We start from the raw sequence: 17,532 nt of genomic DNA on the forward strand, positions 1-17,532 counted from the left end.
TCTTAGATCATATTTTATCATATCTCAATCAACAGGTTAACTGACGAGTTTGAAACATATGAAAAGTCCGATGATTATTTTGTAGCATTTCTTAGTTGGAGACTCAATAAAACAATTCCCTATAATTTAGATACCCTTTGCATACTTTACCTTATTTTTGTATTAATCTTATAGAATATTAATATAAATAATAAACGCAACCCTTAATATTTATATAATATAATATATTAATTTTAATATTATTTTTTTAAAAAATTAACGCATAGTTTACACATTGTGTAAATATTAAGACTAAATTTGTTAAAAAAATTATAACTAATATTAAATTAACTAGATGTATAAATATTAAAAATTAAATTTGTTGTTATATCAATCAAAATTATATTAAATTATCATGGTTGCTCACTTTCAAAATTGTCATAAATTGTTCCTCATTTTAGAAGGATCAATTTGCTCAATTTTAAAATTATAAGGACTCAAGAGGATTTTTTATGTTTGCAAAAAAAATTATAGACCTCGCATGCAGTCAATTGACCATCCCCTTTCCTCGATTCAACTGTTTAAAACGAAACACAGAGCCGGCATTTGTGTTGCATCATATGTGTTTCAAGCTTAAATCAAACATAAATAGTCCAAGACTCATTTTGATAATCTCCCTATCCTTTATGCTTGTACGGAAGTTTCAAATTTCATAGGAGCACAGGAAGAAAAGCGAGAGAACAAAAAGTACGTGATGTGAAGTCTAATACCCGCACGAATGCACCAACTCGAATAGTATACATCAACACGCCGAGGTGTGCTTTTTCTCGGAACAAAGGCACATGGTACTCCCTGAAATGTGAAGTAACATGCTACGAGTTAAACTTCTGTGCATCGAAAACGACAAAACAAAGTTGATTAACATGATGCTTCCATGGCATGCAATGTTATAGTCACCTGTCTATTATTAGGTTGATAACACTCGGTTGAATTGAACCATCAAATTCATAAAAGAATGTCAATTCACCCAAGTTATTTTATCAGTTAATGCAACTCAAAGCTTAGGAAATAATCTAAACATCGGTTGCAAAACAGAGATATTTCTCACAATAAAAGCTGTAAGGAAACATCGTACCATTAGACTATGGAATAGGGGATTACCTTAGTAACACAGTAATACAACACTCCAGACTCCCAAATTGGCCGGCCTATCACATATTCTCGGTCACTACAGAAGAAAGGAAACTGCAACAAGAAAGCACGCTTTAAAAACACAATGTTCCAATACAATTAAAATCAAAAAAGAAAAAAGGAACCAATAGAAAAGTTTTACGAACCTTGCGAACCCAGTGGACCACCATGGTTCCAGTGGTGGGATACTCCTCCATAGTTGCAGCACTAGCAAGCATCTTATCCCACTTTGGTCGAAATTGATCATCCCAAAAGAGATCCCTCACCATCTCGGGAGTGGCATCTTCGAAAACAGTCCGGCTACGATATTCTGTAGGTCCAGCCTACGTGAACAAAAAAAAGCATAATTTGGTCGATCAAATGAATTACCAAACAGATGCAAAACAACAAGGCAAGCAAATTTATAAACCGGTTTCGATAATTCGATTTACTGGTTGAAATGGATTTAACTATACAAGAGCACAAAAAGTTACCTCAAGATCTCTTTGCCAAACTTGATAATACATAGTTTGAGTAAGAGCAATCCATCATATGAATCCAAGCAGGGCCTCCATCTTTTTCTTCAACTAAATTGATCAAATGTTCTAAATCATCTTTTGTCAAAAAACTAGTTTTTCCCTTCGAAATCTGTGATGAACTGCCCCCAATTACAAAATATATATATATTAGCAATTAGTAAATCCAAAGACAAACCCAATTCTATACCAATTGTTATCCAGCTAAAAATTATTCGAAAAGTGAAATCAGGTGGTGAAATTACAAACCTGGGATTGGAATCAAGGGTAGGTGGCAAAACAAAAGAATCCTTTTGAATCCCATCATCTGAAATCCAAGAGATGCAACTGGGCAACTGAGACTTGATCGAATTCAAGCTTGAAATGAAACCAAAACTTGTAGATGAAGAATCTGAAGGCGCTGGAGTTGAATCCTCTGAACCAGAACAATCAATCAACATTCCTCTGCCTATATTTGCCCACTTCGGCTTCCATGCCCATCCCACTAAAACACCGACCATTACAGCGACCCATAACGGAGCCATAAAGATCATTAACTCGCTCAAAACATCCCCAATTGTGGGCTTCCTTAGAATCTCCAAAAAAACTGAACCCGAAGCCATCTTAAAGCGCTGCAATCTCTCGACGGTTAGTTCGAAGAAATGAAATGAAATCAGGAAACAAAGACAACAAGGCGCTGAATAGATTACGGATAAGGATTTCGAGAAAATTAGGAAACAAATTAAATACTGACAATTAATCGGTTTATCTACGTTTCTACAATTAATTAAATCATGTCTCTGACAGAAGGGGTTCTAAGATTTGGCTAAGAAGCGTAGAAACAACGGGGAAATAATTGGCAATTGTTGGGTTCTAAATGGGCAAAAAAAAAAAGATAAAAATTATTGAAAAAAAGTGTTTTTTGGGGGTTATTTTAATCTTTTTTTAACAAATGCTTTCTGGTTGGTTAGGGTATTTAGTTGCCGCCTGCTCCCGATGCTCTGTTGGTGTAGACGCGGGCACGTGCTCTGTTTTCCTTTTTATATTGGCTTAGAGAACTGAGACGTTTCTTGTATAATTGTACGCTTTATTTATAGCGACGAGATTTCTCATTCTCGTCGCCGCGTCCCCTCTTTCACGTTCGCTGACATTTTATTCACTCATTTTACTTTTGAATTTTTCTACAACTCGCTTTTACTTTACTTCTTCAACGTTATTATAATGGAAGTTTCGTCATTCAACTTTTTTCTTATTTTTATTTTAATCATTAAATATTTAATATTAATTATTATTTTATTTTAAAAATTAAAAATATTTTAAATACATCTAGTTCATTGTTAAATGTCACTACACGCTTAAATGTATTATGTTATAATATGATATGTCATAATTTTTAACTAATTTTAGGTCAAAATGCATGAAAAAGAAAAAAGGTAATAGCCGACTACATGAAACTATTATCATTGTGGGGCAAATGTCAATTCACCAAACTACGTTTGCATGTGCTATATATGCTTTTTGCTATTAGGTACCGGCGGTTTGGCCGGTGTAGGTTCTCTCCTCTATAGGGCATCGGCGGTTTGGCCGGTAAAGAGTTTCTCCCCTATTAGACATAGTGGTTTAATCGATAAACGGACTCTATAGTGTAGATTATCTATGATCGATTCTAATAATTAATAATATCAATTAAAATTTAAGTTAATATTCATGGTTGTTATAACACAAATTTAATTGATAATTTATAAATCTCATTACAGTAAGGCAGCTGCTGGCGGGTTGTTACGCGATTCGGAGGGGAGCTGGATTTATGGTTTCTCTCGTAGCTTGGGAAGATGTTCAATCCTCGTGGCTGAACTTTGGGCTGTTTATGATTTATTATTGCATGCTTGGAGGCTGGGGTTTAGACAAATCGAGTTGGAAACGGATAATCTTGAGGTTACAAAGCTATGGAATAATTGTTGTGAAGCTTTAATCGGAAACGCACTGGTTGAGGCTATCTTTGAGCTCCAGAGTCATGATTGGAATATTAAGATTCTACATATACGTCGTGAACAGAACAAAGCTGCGGACTACCTAGCTGCCATGAGTCGAGGTGCTCCTATTGGCTTTGTCGATTTTTCAGATCTTCCGATGGAACTGGCTTCTATATTGTAGGAAGATTGCTCTATTACTAGTTAAGCTCTAGTTTAATCTGTTTTACCAAAAAAAAAAGTCTTTAGAAGTTACATATTTTTTATACTACGAGATGATTATAAGATAATATATTTTCGAAAGATTTAATTAATTTATATTTTAAAAAATAGAAAATGTAAAATTTGAGGGATATTACATTTTAAAGAAGTTTTGAAGATACAAAATAAAGAAATGAGCCCAAGAGTATAGTTTGATCGTGAGAGAAACCCAGCTCCAATTTCAATCCAATTTCAACTCAAACTGAAGCCCAATTGAAGATTAGATTGAAGTTTTTGGAGATAGAAATTATGGGTTTTATCCGAAAGGATTTATACCTCTTCCTCCTCCCGAGTTTTTGCTTTCTCTTTCAACTCACCTCCTCCAATGGCATCTTCGTTATCCACTTTCCATCATCTCACCTCTTCGTTTCCCCCTCGAAACATCGACAATGGAAAGCTTTCCAGTTCTCTTTGTCCTCCACCCATCAAATTATCTTCAAACACCAGCGTTTCTCTCAATTTCCTCGATAGAAAATTCTCCTCGCTCATCTCTTCAACTCCAAGGTTCTTGACTGTCATCGCCATGGTTCCTCCTAAACCCGGCGGCAAATCCAAGAAAGGTTTTGAAAATTGTTTAATTTCTTTCATTACATTCGATATCGAGTCCTGAATTCCCTGACATTTTACGCCTTTTTCCGTGTTTTTGCAGTGGTTGGGGTGATAAAATTGGCTCTCGAAGCAGGTAAGGCGACACCGGCGCCGCCTGTAGGACCGGCGCTCGGAGCAAAGGGTGTGAATATTATGGCCTTTTGTAAGGATTACAATGCTAGAACTGCTGATAAAGCTGGTTATGTTATCCCTGTCGAAATTACTGTCTACGATGTGGGTTTTTCTTCTCTCTCTCTCTCTCTCTCTTTTCATTTTCTTTCTTGATTTCTTAAGTTTTCTTGAACAATAATGGATGTTTGTTTTTAATTGCTTTCCAGGATAAAAGCTTCACTTTCATTCTAAAGACACCTCCTGCTTCAGTTTTGTTACTTAAGGCAGCAGGTATATATACTTCTTTGCTATATCACTTACTTGTATGTTCTTTACATGATGTGATTTGATGTTTTTATGTTGGGGATAATTCCATGTGCTCTACTTAAGCATTGTCCTTTTTTTTCCCCATTTGGTACGCTTGAGTTTAGGTCTTGTTCAAGGTAAATAATGAAATTGAAGTAATCGAAGCAAAGTTTGTTCTTTTCGGGGTAGGAAGCATCCAGTATTTTCGATACATATGCTTGTGTGCTTACTTGTTGCAAGTTGTTGGCAATGATTGCACAATGATTTGTTCTCGGTGCTTTAGTTATGCATGGTTCTTTGGCGTTCGATTCACTGCACTGGGTTGAATAGCATTTAGCAGATTTGTTGAGAACTTAGGTTCATCATGGAGTTGTTTCATAAGAGACAAGAAGGAAAAGAAAAGATCATTGAATGAAAAAGAAGCAGAAATCGAATTTTTTAGATAGCAACAGGGATGTTGTATGCACAATGAAAAGTTCAAATGTGCAGATGTCGGTTGTCTATGTTGCTCCGACTCTTCTTCTTCAAGTACCCGTGTTAGATTGTCTGACATATTCTAGACATATGAGTATGGAAATATAACTCTCTAAGGACTCTCAAAATACATGAAAATTACCTTGGTCGGAATCATACATGTTTCCGATATTCCAACTCAAGTTTAAGTAACATAGGTTGTTGTTATGATAAAATTTATAATTCAGTCCTCGTTTATGTGTAGCTAGATGTGTTTGCATGTTGGAATCAAAAGTATTTTGTGCCATTTGCTGGACTTTTTTTTTGTATGAAGAATTCTTCCTTGGGGATCATGCCTTGTGTAGATATCACCAATCTTGTCCCTCTGAGTAAATCGTGTTCCCTTGGTCTTTGCGGATTGATATACACCATCAGTCTAATGCACTATTTGCATTGTGTTGATTCTTTACTTGTCAATGGATATATCCTCATTCTCCGGCCCTAACAACCACCACATTTATGAAGTTTAACAACCTTGTCCTGAGACCACGTAGCTGATTACATGCATAAGTAACTTGTGCATAGAAATGAGCATGTTAGAAACAAGTTGTGGTTGATTAAAGAAACAGGGAGAACAATTTTTGGTTGCCATGTGTTTACCATTCTTTGAATGCAATTTGAATATATTTTATGGTGTTCTAGGAGCGGAGAGAGGTTCCAAGGACCCGAAACAAGAGAAAGTGGGGAAGATATCGATAGATCAATTACGTGCTATCGCTACTGAAAAGCTACCTGATCTGAATTGTACGACCATCGAATCGGCTATGAGAATTATTGCCGGGACTGCAGCTAATATGGGAATCGACATCGATCCACCTGTTCTTGAACCAAAAAAGAAAGAAATACTCGTCTAGATGTAGTTGCCTACTTCGTTATCTGTATCAATATCTACTAGTACTTGTTGCCCCATTTTGCCATTTCACTCCACAAGAGTAAGAAATTCATTAGAAATCCCGGATGTAGATTTTGATACATGTTTGTATCATATTTTAATTATTTTTTCGTATCGTATCATGTCATATGATCGATGATTATTGGGTTCAAGCTCGAATATTCTTTTGTATAGCATCGCCATATAGTCGACTATTTTAACACGTTAGATCCAAATTGTATATATAATTGATGCATGCATATTTCATATTTAAAATTTATTCACATCTGAATTGATGGATAGATTAACACATAATGATCTAATTGATATGATTTGAAATTTGTCTATGTTAAAACTGACAGATAAACTGACACTGAATGAACTAATCGGTATCCTATTATATTTTAAGGCTCAATTATAATGTTTTTGAAGTTTGAGAGTCAATTTAGAATTTATGTTATAATTCAAGAACATCTACCCATTAAGCTTAAATATTAATGTGTTTTCTCATATTTAAATTGAATCTTTTAATAATCCTATAATATTTCAATTACAAAAAATATCAATGATGTTATAATAAGTGTTAAAATTTAATAGTCATTTTGATAAAATTTAATGATTATTTTGTAACTTGTAAAAAATCATTGGTTAAAATGAACATTTGAATATAGTTGAATTATCTGTAATGTACTTAACCCAATAACAAATTGTGTAAATTTACAATTCCTCTATAGAGCCCATTACAAATGAAGATTTTGGACTTAAACTTGTAATATTAAAGAAAGCAGCCCATCTACGTAATTAGGTATGTAGACTGCATCATGTATCATTCTTACATTTCTATATAACACGTCTCAGCTAGGTTTAGGGTTTTCTTCAATCTGTTTCGAAGCCGCCTATTAGAGAGCAGAGAAAGGAAAGCGTGGAATAGCAGAAATGAAGACCATACTCTCCTCCGAGACAATGGACATCCCCGACGGGGTTAGCATTAAGGTTAAGGCGAAGATGATCGAGGTTGAAGGTCCAAGGGGTAAGCTCACTCGCAACTTCAAGCACCTCAACCTCGACTTCCATCTCATCAAGGACGAAGAGACCGGCAAGCGAAAGCTAAGGATCGAGGCTTGGTTCGGCTCCAGGAAGACGAGCGCCGCCATCCGCACGGCCCTCAGCCACGTTGAGAATCTCATCACCGGCGTCACTAAGGGATACCGTTACAAGATGAGGTTCGTCTACGCTCACTTTCCGATCAACGCTTCCATCACTAATGGCAACAAGTCCATCGAGATCCGCAACTTCCTTGGCGAGAAGAAGGTCTCTCTCACACACACTTTCACATTCCTTCCTTTCTTAACGTATATTTCTTCCTGCTTATATTTATGTTGAATTAGAATCTGATTGTTACTGGTAATTTTAGTAGAATCTGATTCTTCATTTTGATTACAAATAATTTAATGTTGAATGTTTGCCTAGTCTAGCGTATAAATGTGCTGAAATCATAATTTCATGCTAATTCATGTAAATCATGTTAAAATTCCTTGTGTGCCACATCTGTTGTTTGTTATATGTTGCAAAGCATGATTCTGACTTCTGATTTCATTGACTGATGTATGAAATACCAGCTGTTGGTTTTGCTTTTATACCAAGCTGCCAATTCGAGGGTTTAAGGAACCAAATGTTAACTGCTTCTACTCTTGAATTGTCATGCTATTATTGTTTTAAGAGTCATGTGTTTATTTTTATTTATATGATGTCATATTAATATGGCTGCTCGTCTTCTATTGGTAAACAGGTTCGAAAGGTGGATATGTTGGAAGGGGTCTCCATTGTGAGATCTGAGAAGGTTAAGGATGAGATTGTTTTGGATGGTAATGATGTCGAACTTGTTTCCCGATCTGCAGCGTTGATAAACCAGGTACTTATTCATCTATGCTATTCAAACATCAACTGCTCGCCTTCTGCATAATTGCTGCTTTTATAATCATAATGTTTGACCTTTATTTTGAACAGAAATGCCATGTGAAGAACAAGGATATTAGAAAGTTCCTTGATGGTATCTATGTTAGTGAGAAGGGCAGGATTGCTGAGGAGGAATGATGGTTGTCTCCACGAGTTATAGTTGTAGCGCTGCGTTATTTTTAAGTGGTCTTGGGACTTTGGTTTTTGTTCTGTCTTTCCTTTTTTCCATGAATTGCAGCTGGTGCGGAGTACAAGGATGTTATCTTTATTTGTTGTGTGGAGAATTTTGGATCTGTTTGATCTTTAGTACTCTAATTGTGGTCCTCATTTCAAGTTTTGTGTTGGTTAATAGAATGAATTTCATTTTCGGCGACTATGTGCAAAGTCTTATTGTTGTTGGAAATTCGGATGTGGATTTTTGAAGTTCAATTAGCTTGACAGTGAGCTTGAATCTAACGCAGGGTCAAATTCAATGCAGTTTAGCTGCAAAAGATGCTACTGGTAAGTTGATCTTATTGATTATTTTGTGAATTTTAAAATTTAGTGGTTAAAACAATAATTTGAGTAATAATCCAATTTTTGAAAAAAAAATGTCTTTATTATTTTGTATTCAATTAAAATTTTAGAATAAAAATAAAATTAATTAAATTCTTTGACTGATTTTGATAATTAGATTTTAATAGTTGAGATTTATTATCATGTGATTGTGGTTACATAAAACCCCCGTCTTAGTTTTTGTTTATGGGCATGAGATTTTAGTCAATAATCAGGAACAGTGTCAGATTTGGTTGATGTGGATATAGTATGATGAATTTCGTGCTCACTTGGTTGTTTGGCTGGGTTTTCAACGCATTACTCTCCTACAATTTTAATCTGTATATGGTCCGAAGCCTCTCTCATGCCAGTAATTGCACAACTGGAAAAGACCATCTCTGATGATACAAGTTAATAGCAGATTACTGTGTCTTTACTACAAGATTTATCATTATTTTGTTCCAACCTCACAAAAGGAGATGATTGGAATAAACAACTTTGAAATATAGTTTGCTGCAAATCGGTATAAAACTCCTAGACAAGTAATAAAATCCTGCAGCAAAAGAACCCCAAATATGTACTATCAAGAGAGGAAGGAGAAAGAAGGGTGGAACCTATATATTTCATTGGTTCAGGGAGGGGATAAGAGTAGTAGCCAAATCGTACATTATGTATTTGTTTGTGACAGAAAAATAATACAATTTAAAGTATTAATTTTTCATACAAACTAAATTAATCTGAATAGAATCTTTTCAACAAAAACCACTCAACTATTATGGTTTCTATTTAATAAAAATTGAATTCAATATTTATCTTTAACTAAATTTAAATTTTAAAATTAAAATGAAATTAATTTCAAGGCTTGGTTTTTTTATAATAATTAGTATTTATTTACAATAAAGTATATTAAAAATTAAATTCTTATCCTCAATGAATGATTTAATATTTCATCCGAATAGATTAAGTATGAACCACTTACGCTCTTGATTCGTAAGTTTGTTAATACAAGGGAGTAATATTTGAAGAGAAAAAAAACTAGTATTGAATGTTAAAAACGTACGGTATAGAGACGAGCAACCAAAGCTTGCTATGGTTCCCGTCCCGGTAACACTGGTCGAGAACCGTCATTGACGCATTGACGGATAGTTTCTGCCGGTGTCGGCGACGGAGGAAGACAACTACAACGGCAAGTGGGACAAGAGGAGTTCGAAGCCAACCACTGCTGAATACATTGCACATGGAAACCATGTTTACATTTCACCAACACTTGAATCCCATCGCCCTCCGCGAATTCCGACAAGCAAATTGCACATTCGGGTTCACCCTCCGCTCCGGCGAGCTTCATCCCGGCCGAATACACCACAGTTGGAGCCGCCATCATGCGTGCTATACCCGCCTCCGGGACAGGTTTTCTCTCCTCGAGCTCTTGCTGGGTTAGGGGAAGGCCGAAACGCCGAGAGCGGCGTCCTCCTCCTCCACCGCGTAAGAAACAACGGATGACGGCGTTGAGAACCACGGAGCAGATTAAAGCACATAAGAGAATGATTAAGACCATGGCTACGTTATCTTGAAAATCATTTGCGTTTGTGTAGGGCTGCCACCTGCAAATGTGAGGACTACACGTGGAATTCGAAGTGGAAGACATATCCGGCGATTGGCCGGAAGAAACCGGTGGAGCCGGCGACGGCGAAGGCCGCATTTGATTGTTTTGGGTTGGAGATTTAGTGTTTTGGGGGAGAATAATTTTGGCGTGTGTGAAGGAATGGAGATGTTTATTTATAGGGATATTTAACTAGGCAGGGAAGAAACGCATACGTGCATCAAGGGTTAACAATTTCTTCTCATATCTTAATTATTTCATCTTTTACTTACTCTCACATAAAATTGTTAAAATTATTCTAATCATGGCATCCTAAACGAAGAAAATAAGATTAAAAGAATCATCTTATAGCAAAAAAAAAAATTGTACTATTTAATTCAAATTAATCTATTAATAAATTAAATATTAAAATAATTAAATTCAATAAATACAAAATACAAAAAAAAAATCATAATATATAAATATGTAAAATTAAATTAATCAATGATCTCGCCGCTATTCATCAATTGGTGTTTCAAACTTCATTAATTCTATAATTAAATCATTGTCATCTCTAAACTTTTAACCGAATTATCATGTGATGCCTTGACACCGTGAGAGAAGTACTGGTGAACACTCTATGTCTAAAATGATCTTTAGATCATGCCCTCTTCCTTTTGAGATCTTTTTAAAATTTACTTGAAAATAGAGAGATAAAATCTCAAATATTTCTCGATAACGACTCCCGAAAATATAATACATGTTTGTTAGGTGTTTTGACCGATTACTTAATTAATATATCTTTTATATGATATACAATATTTTCTCTAGCCTTTTAGTGTGATCCAAAATTTTTCATTAACAGTGGATAGAATATTATTCTAAATGAATTAATTTTTAATATATTTTATAAAATGATAATCAATCTCATGTACTAAATTGTTGTTAAAATTTCCATATCCTTATGAATTATTTAGATGTATGCAACATATGATGATGGGCTCCATTGTGCATGACTCTCTCTCTCTCTCTCTCAATCATATGAGCCTTAATTAACCAAAAGGGTCGCTTTTGCAATTTCCCCACAGATGTGCTTCTCTGACAGCCTTTGACGAAGGGGTCACAATCTAACAGCTGAAGGTGAGTGACCAACACTTGTTTAATTCATCCAGGACGCAAAGCAAGATTAAATATTAAAAATAAATAAATTTAGGTATTTATCATGGTTTTCAGAATCGGACCGGTTAGTGAATCGATTATGCTATCGGTTTACTGGTTCAACCGGTCGAACCGGCTCGACCGGTCGGAAGAACCAGACGACGTCATAATTATTTAAAAAATTAAATAAAAATACCAAAAATATTTAATAAAAAATAATTTTTTATATCACAAGTCATATTCAAAGCAAGTCATAACGTATACAAGTTAAAAACCTTAAAATCAAGTGAAACAAAATGATTCAAATTAACTACAACATAATATTTAAGGTAAAACATATTAAATAATAAATATAATTATAATTAAAAAATAAATTTGGGGTTAAAAAAATCATAATAAAATGATATTGTTTGATTTAATTTTTTTAAAAAACAATCTCACATGGTTAAGAAACATAGAAGAGCATCCCAAAAGTCTAAAGAGTAAAAATATGAGAACAAAACAATCTCACATTGCTAAGAAACATAGAAGCGCATCACAACTAACTTCTATAAATAATAGAGGTAATTTGGCATTCAAAATCATAGAGCCTTTTGGTGAGCATTGAGTGAACTATTCTTTCACTTCAATCAAGCTCGAATTTTAGGCTTCAATCGAGCTTCTAATTTTTTTTGAGTTTAAGCCTTTTTGAGTTCAAGTTTCAATATTATATTTCGAGTTTGAGTTGAATTTAATAATTTTTAGCTTGTGAGTTTGAGTTGAGTTGAGCTTACTTTTAAAGTTTTCAAGTTCGAGTCGAGCTCAGCAATACTCGAGTTCGACTTGACTCGTTTAACAAACGACGTTGTTTGGTTTAACTTTTTTTTTAAAAAAAATAAAAAATAAAAATCCCGGGTTTTCCCAGTTTTTTCCGGTTTTCAGCCGGTCCGGTTTGAACGGTTCAGCGGTTCTGGCAGGTTCACTAATAGCGGTTCAACCGGTTTAGATTGAACCAGACTAAGCAACAGTTCCCGGTTGAACCGGTCGGTCCGGTCCAATTTTCAAAACAGAAGTATTTATAGATCTTAATATTGGATTCTTATAAATCGATGGTGTAAATACTTAATATATTTTTAAAAATTAATAATCTAATTCTTCTAATATTCAACTACGTCTCTAATTTATAAAGTTCTATGTCAAATAATTAAGAGTTACCTTTAAATAAATATTATATTATACTTAATAGGTAGTTGATTCGAAGTATGTGTGAAATTGGTGTTTGACCATTGAATCAATAGAATTGATAGTTCATGAGATAAATAATTGAATATAAAATAAATTATTTAAAATAATAAAAAAAAGGAGGATGAGTGAATGAGGTACAGCGATGAGTATTGTCATGGCAGTGGCCTTGGCTTTCAGACAAATGCGATTCTGTTCATCTCAATGTCCCTGCTCCAATGCATGTTCGCTACCTGCGCCAAATGCCGAGCTGTGTGTCTCTCTATAATTTATAACCAACAATTCTTTACGTTCAGTTTTTTAAATAACATTAAACATTTCAGTTTTAATTTAAATATTAATTTTATCAACACTTTAAAGTAAATTAAAAAATATTAATGTTATGATTAGTTTAAATTAAATTAATAATCATTAATATTATGAACAATTTAAAGTAAATTAATATGAATGGGTCGTTTTCATAACCATAGAATTTTTCTTGTGTGAAATTAGATCAAACAGGAACTGGATATTTTGACCCAACTCCGACATGAAAACATCGTCAAATTCCTTGGCTACTGCGATGATCAAGGTAGTTGCTTTGCTTTAACTCATTAGAAATGGAGAAAAAAAGAAAACGATTCGGTGTTTTTGATATTTTTTTGTTATTTTTTGTTTTACAGAGGAAGGTGCAATTGTGTTCGAGTACGTTCCGAATGAAAATTTGCAAGAGAAACTCCATGGAAACGAAAGGAAATTGCTTCCATGGAAGACTCGATTGAGCATAGCTTTTCAGCTTGCTGAAGCAATCGAGTTTTTGCACGACAAATGCAGTCTCCAGATTGTTCATGGCGATATTAAAGCTTCGAATATCTTGTTAGATGAGTGTTTCAACTACAAACTCTGCGATTTTGGGTCGGCGAAGATGGGATTTTCGTCGATGGTGGTGCCACCAAGGACGAAGCAGATAATGGTAGGCTCACCGGGGTACACTGACCCTCATTATTTGAGGACGGGTATTGCTTGCAAGAAGAACGATGTTTATAGTTTGGGTGTTGTTATTTTGGAGCTTGTGACCGGAATGGAAGCCTTCTGTCCCAAAAGGGGACAATTGTTGACTACGATGGTGTCGCCAAAGTTGAGAGAGATTGCTGATGGTGGTGTTGGGGTGGCTGGAATGGTGGATCTGAGGCTGGGCGGTGAGTTTGACTGGGAAGAGGCTAAAGTCATGCTTACAATTGCTGGACTTTGTCTTCAACAGTCGCCTACTGATAGGCCTTCTGCTGCAGAAATCATGCAGACGATGAAGGGTAAGATCAATTCCATTGATTCACGGTTGTCGCTGCCGTCACCAGCCAAAGGCCGTCATTGATTTATTCCATGGTGATGATCGTATTGAAATCAGTTTAGTGCCCCTTAGATTAGATGTGAATTTAACACATGTAATGCGAAATATCAAATCTTTAGAACAAACGATTTTTACTGCAAATTCAACAGATGAACTGGATTTTGAATGATTGTAAGTATAGTTTCCAGAAACGATACGAAATACAAGTTGAACATTATGAATACTCGAATTCGGATAACTCGACAGTTCAAACTCAAACTGAATTTGTGATTTTTTTCCTAGTCGAACTCGACGATCTTACGAGCACAAATATCTTGTTTACAGTATCTGCTACTAAAGGTAATGGCATGCTTCATTAACCCTCTTAAACTTGAGTCTTTATTAATGCTTTGGCTAGGAAAAAAAAGAAACAAGCTGCAAATAACTAATTACTGCATTCAACCTCATGAAACAAGAAGGAAATCGTTCATACTTATCCGATGTTTCGGTAAAACTAAAGTTAGAGCAAACCTGTTAATCCAAAGAAACAAAATAGAAAACATTTCACCACTTTCTTGTCGGTTTCAGATATACCGGAAATTCCCCTTTCGTTTGAACCGGCTCGATAATAAAACTTCACCCACGGCGCCCTTGCTTCTCTCTTGATGTTGGGTCCCTGAAGCAAAAGATTGAAATCAGAAGGTGAGATAGGATCCAACGGTGTCAAGGACAATAAATATAATTATCCTACATCGAAGATTCGAGTCAAACCTCTGAATATGGTCAAGAATAAGGAGCCTTGGTCCAGGGGGTATTTTCACATCCCTAAGAGCACTGAAACACATCATATGTCAATTTAAATGCCATCAGAATATATATGTATGTGTGTGTATAAACAGTGCATAAATTATTCATTAGAAAGTTAAAATAAAGATGAAAATAATACAACTGCTTGCCTATCAGTGAGCAAAGGCAATGTGATATCCGTTAACAAGCCTTTTTTGAAATTCTTCTCGTAGTTCTGAAGGCCGAGACTGTTTAACATGGATTTTGTTCTGGAATAATTAACATCCTCAACAGGTGGTTGTGAAAACTTTTGCCCCAACTAAATAATCACAAACAAAATAGCTGTCAGAAGATGTTATTCACATTCAGGTACAAGATTTGGTTCACAGGTAAATGCCGAACACAGATGTATTGAAATTTTCTAGTTTTTCCATGTATTTGGAGAGTCCTTGAATGGTCATATTCGCCATACGGATGTCCAGTATGCATCTGACATGGGAACTTTAAGCAATATGAAGAGTCGGAGTAAAAAAGCTGTTAGATATGACCTACAGGCCAGCAAGGGAATGTTTCAAAGCAGTAGCCATTCAGAAATTGAAAGGGGAAATTTTACTTGAAAAGCTCAAGGATGTAGACACTCTCAAGAACAAATGATTCCAAAATTTTAGCATACATGTTCACATCTTTTAGGTTTATGTACGATCTTTCTTGTTCACAGCTTGCAGAGACGATAATAATGCGGGGTGATTTAAAAATAAAAGAAGGATCCATAAGAGGCTAAGGAGATTATAAATCACCTGGAAAAGCCCTCCTTGCACAAGTGCAAAAAATAGACCAGAAGTGACCGCATTTGCAGCCTGATTCGGGCCGCCCATGCCGCTGACTAAAGAAAACATGGCCCCAGAACCAAAAGCTGCTGCCATGCTGCAAGATACAATAGTTATGTTAAACAACTGTCTAAACCTAAAGTAAAGGTCGATCAATTCAAAACAAGATGGTGAAGTCTACATTTATTTATTCAAACACCAAACTTGGATTGTTCATATAATATTCAGAAGACAGCACACAAACATTGAATAAATGCTCTCTGTTGATAATATTGAAGCTCTAACTTATGATAGATAGTGCAGAACGTCCGGTCAAAATGTTTGCATGCTTATTTCTATTCAATAATAATAATAATAACGATTGGACCATGATCTTAATACTTAGCATAGCTTGACACCGGATATTTTCCCAGCTAAACTAGAATGGAAGCCAAATATTCCTAAAAGGCAACAACCTTTAGAATTTCCAGGGAAATTCAAGAGAAAATTGCCTCCAAATTATAAACCTTCAACAAACTAGAGGGATAAGTGAGACATCATCCTTTCTCAAGACTCAAATACTCTGCTGAAGAATCTAACCATGCTGGTTTTAGACCAAAGCAAGGATAAAACACTCCTTTCTGACTGCTTTCAGAAAATAGGCAGTTATACGGTATACTATAACATTTATGTAGTCTGGAACAACCTTTTCGACCATAAAAATTTGGAAACCTAAAGCATGATTCGGCCTTAAAGAACAACAAGCTAGCTTTTCTCTGCATTTCAACTGGGATCACATTGAGGTTCAATACACAACCGATGACAAATAAAGAGTGAAAAACTGTTCTAGTAGTGTGTATGTTTTCAGAAACAAGTCCATTTATAGCATTATCTGCTCGCATATTTACCGGTTAATCATGCATATTGCACATATGCTACTATCTTGTACTCTGATTATGACTAGTAGCAATATCCTCCAGCCATAAACCAACATAAACCATGATTACAAAAAAATCACCTAGATTGAACATCCTCCTTTCCTCTCAATCTTTTCATAACACAAGATATGCCAGCATTGACACCCGTCATAACTGCAAAGTTGCGAGCTTGCACCAAGGGACTTCCTGATAGAGCCCGTAATCAATGTAAAAACATCTATCATATATTCTCCAAATCCATTTAGCGAACAATAAACCAGGTGCTGCTTAGAAAACCCTTAAGTGATTTTAAGTTGAAAACCAGTTCTTTCTAAACAACGAGAAATTTAATTTTAGTTCGCACCATTTAAGAACCCAATCCAAACCTAAATAACACAATCAACAATAAACCCCTGGATTCAAGGACCAGCAAATTAAACAGAGAGCATGAAACAACATAAAACCAACAACCGTGACTTTGGCTCTAAAAGTACCGAAGTTAAAGCTGATAATGAAAGCAAGTATAAAAACGAAGAGACCTGGGCTTGCTTGAACGGAGCCATGGCTTGAGGATTCATGGAAGCTTGAGGAGGAGTCAGAAGAGAGGAGGAAACATCGTTGGTGAGGGAACCCATTAAAGCACCGATAGCAGCGCCCTGAGCGGCGCCGGTGGTGGTTACCACGGCCGCCTCGACCGGAAAGGACTGCTTGGCTAGCCAAGCCCTGAACCCGTTCTCCATTTCCTTGAACTTGGATTGCAATTGTTCCAGAGGGTTTTGCTGGGGCATCAAACCAGGCACCGTGGCTCCTTGCTTTTCTTCTATTCGCCCCATTTCTTTCAGCTTTTTCTTCAGTGTATGATTTGATTCAGAGACTGGAAACCGGAATTCGTGTTGCTGGTGGTGGTGCCACCCTGATATTGCCGCCGAAAATGAATTTTGATATATTAAAGTAGTATCTTATTAGCCCGAAGTTTGCGAGTCAA

General features: G+C 35.6%; 5 protein-coding genes and 1 pseudogene across 6 annotated transcripts; 3 read left to right on the top strand and 3 right to left on the bottom strand.

Moving 5' to 3' along the window:
- Window positions 1-461: 461 nt before the first annotated feature.
- Window positions 462-2,315, bottom strand: LOC120162705 (annotated as a pseudogene).
- On the bottom strand, window positions 1,924-17,483 carry LOC120162666 (chloroplastic import inner membrane translocase subunit HP30-2-like). 2 transcript variants are annotated; one of them, XR_005519570.1, is made up of 7 exons: window positions 17,087-17,483; window positions 16,649-16,764; window positions 15,622-15,748; window positions 14,995-15,143; window positions 14,810-14,872; window positions 14,607-14,714; window positions 1,924-1,934 (listed from the first exon to the last, which is right to left on the bottom strand). XR_005519570.1 is itself a non-coding variant. In XM_039172775.1 (6 exons), the coding sequence occupies exons 1-6, from the start codon at window positions 17,378-17,380 to the stop codon at window positions 14,675-14,677; spliced, it is 789 nt and encodes a 262-aa protein (XP_039028706.1). In that variant the 5' UTR covers window positions 17,381-17,483; the 3' UTR covers window positions 14,469-14,674. The 2 variants fall into 2 exon arrangements, 1 of the variants encoding a protein (XP_039028706.1); XM_039172775.1 differs by lacking the exon at window positions 1,924-1,934 and having other exon boundaries at window positions 14,469-14,714.
- Window positions 4,180-6,457, top strand: LOC120162676 (50S ribosomal protein L11, chloroplastic-like). Its single transcript, XM_039172786.1, has 4 exons — window positions 4,180-4,455; window positions 4,545-4,717; window positions 4,822-4,885; window positions 6,056-6,457. The coding sequence occupies exons 1-4, from the start codon at window positions 4,221-4,223 to the stop codon at window positions 6,265-6,267; spliced, it is 684 nt and encodes a 227-aa protein (XP_039028717.1). The 5' UTR covers window positions 4,180-4,220; the 3' UTR covers window positions 6,268-6,457.
- LOC120162696 (60S ribosomal protein L9-like) lies at window positions 7,140-8,553 on the top strand. The gene is made up of 3 exons (XM_039172804.1): window positions 7,140-7,595; window positions 8,074-8,196; window positions 8,292-8,553. Exons 1-3 carry the CDS (start codon window positions 7,221-7,223, stop codon window positions 8,376-8,378), a joined length of 585 nt encoding a protein of 194 aa, XP_039028735.1. The 5' UTR covers window positions 7,140-7,220; the 3' UTR covers window positions 8,379-8,553.
- Window positions 9,843-10,508, bottom strand: LOC120162686 (RING-H2 finger protein ATL79-like). Its single transcript, XM_039172795.1, has one exon. It carries the CDS (start codon window positions 10,471-10,473, stop codon window positions 9,862-9,864), a length of 612 nt encoding a protein of 203 aa, XP_039028726.1. The 5' UTR covers window positions 10,474-10,508; the 3' UTR covers window positions 9,843-9,861.
- On the top strand, window positions 12,878-14,346 carry LOC120162433 (probable receptor-like protein kinase At1g33260). The gene is made up of 3 exons (XM_039172589.1): window positions 12,878-12,988; window positions 13,225-13,303; window positions 13,395-14,346. Exons 1-3 carry the CDS (start codon window positions 12,878-12,880, stop codon window positions 14,081-14,083), a joined length of 879 nt encoding a protein of 292 aa, XP_039028520.1. The 3' UTR covers window positions 14,084-14,346.
- Window positions 17,484-17,532: the final 49 nt, after the last annotated feature.

Source organism: Hibiscus syriacus, unplaced genomic scaffold, assembly GCF_006381635.1.
Source record: "Hibiscus syriacus cultivar Baekdansim isolate YM2019G1 unplaced genomic scaffold, ASM638163v2 tig00002890_pilon, whole genome shotgun sequence".
Taxonomy (NCBI): domain Eukaryota; kingdom Viridiplantae; phylum Streptophyta; class Magnoliopsida; order Malvales; family Malvaceae; genus Hibiscus; species Hibiscus syriacus.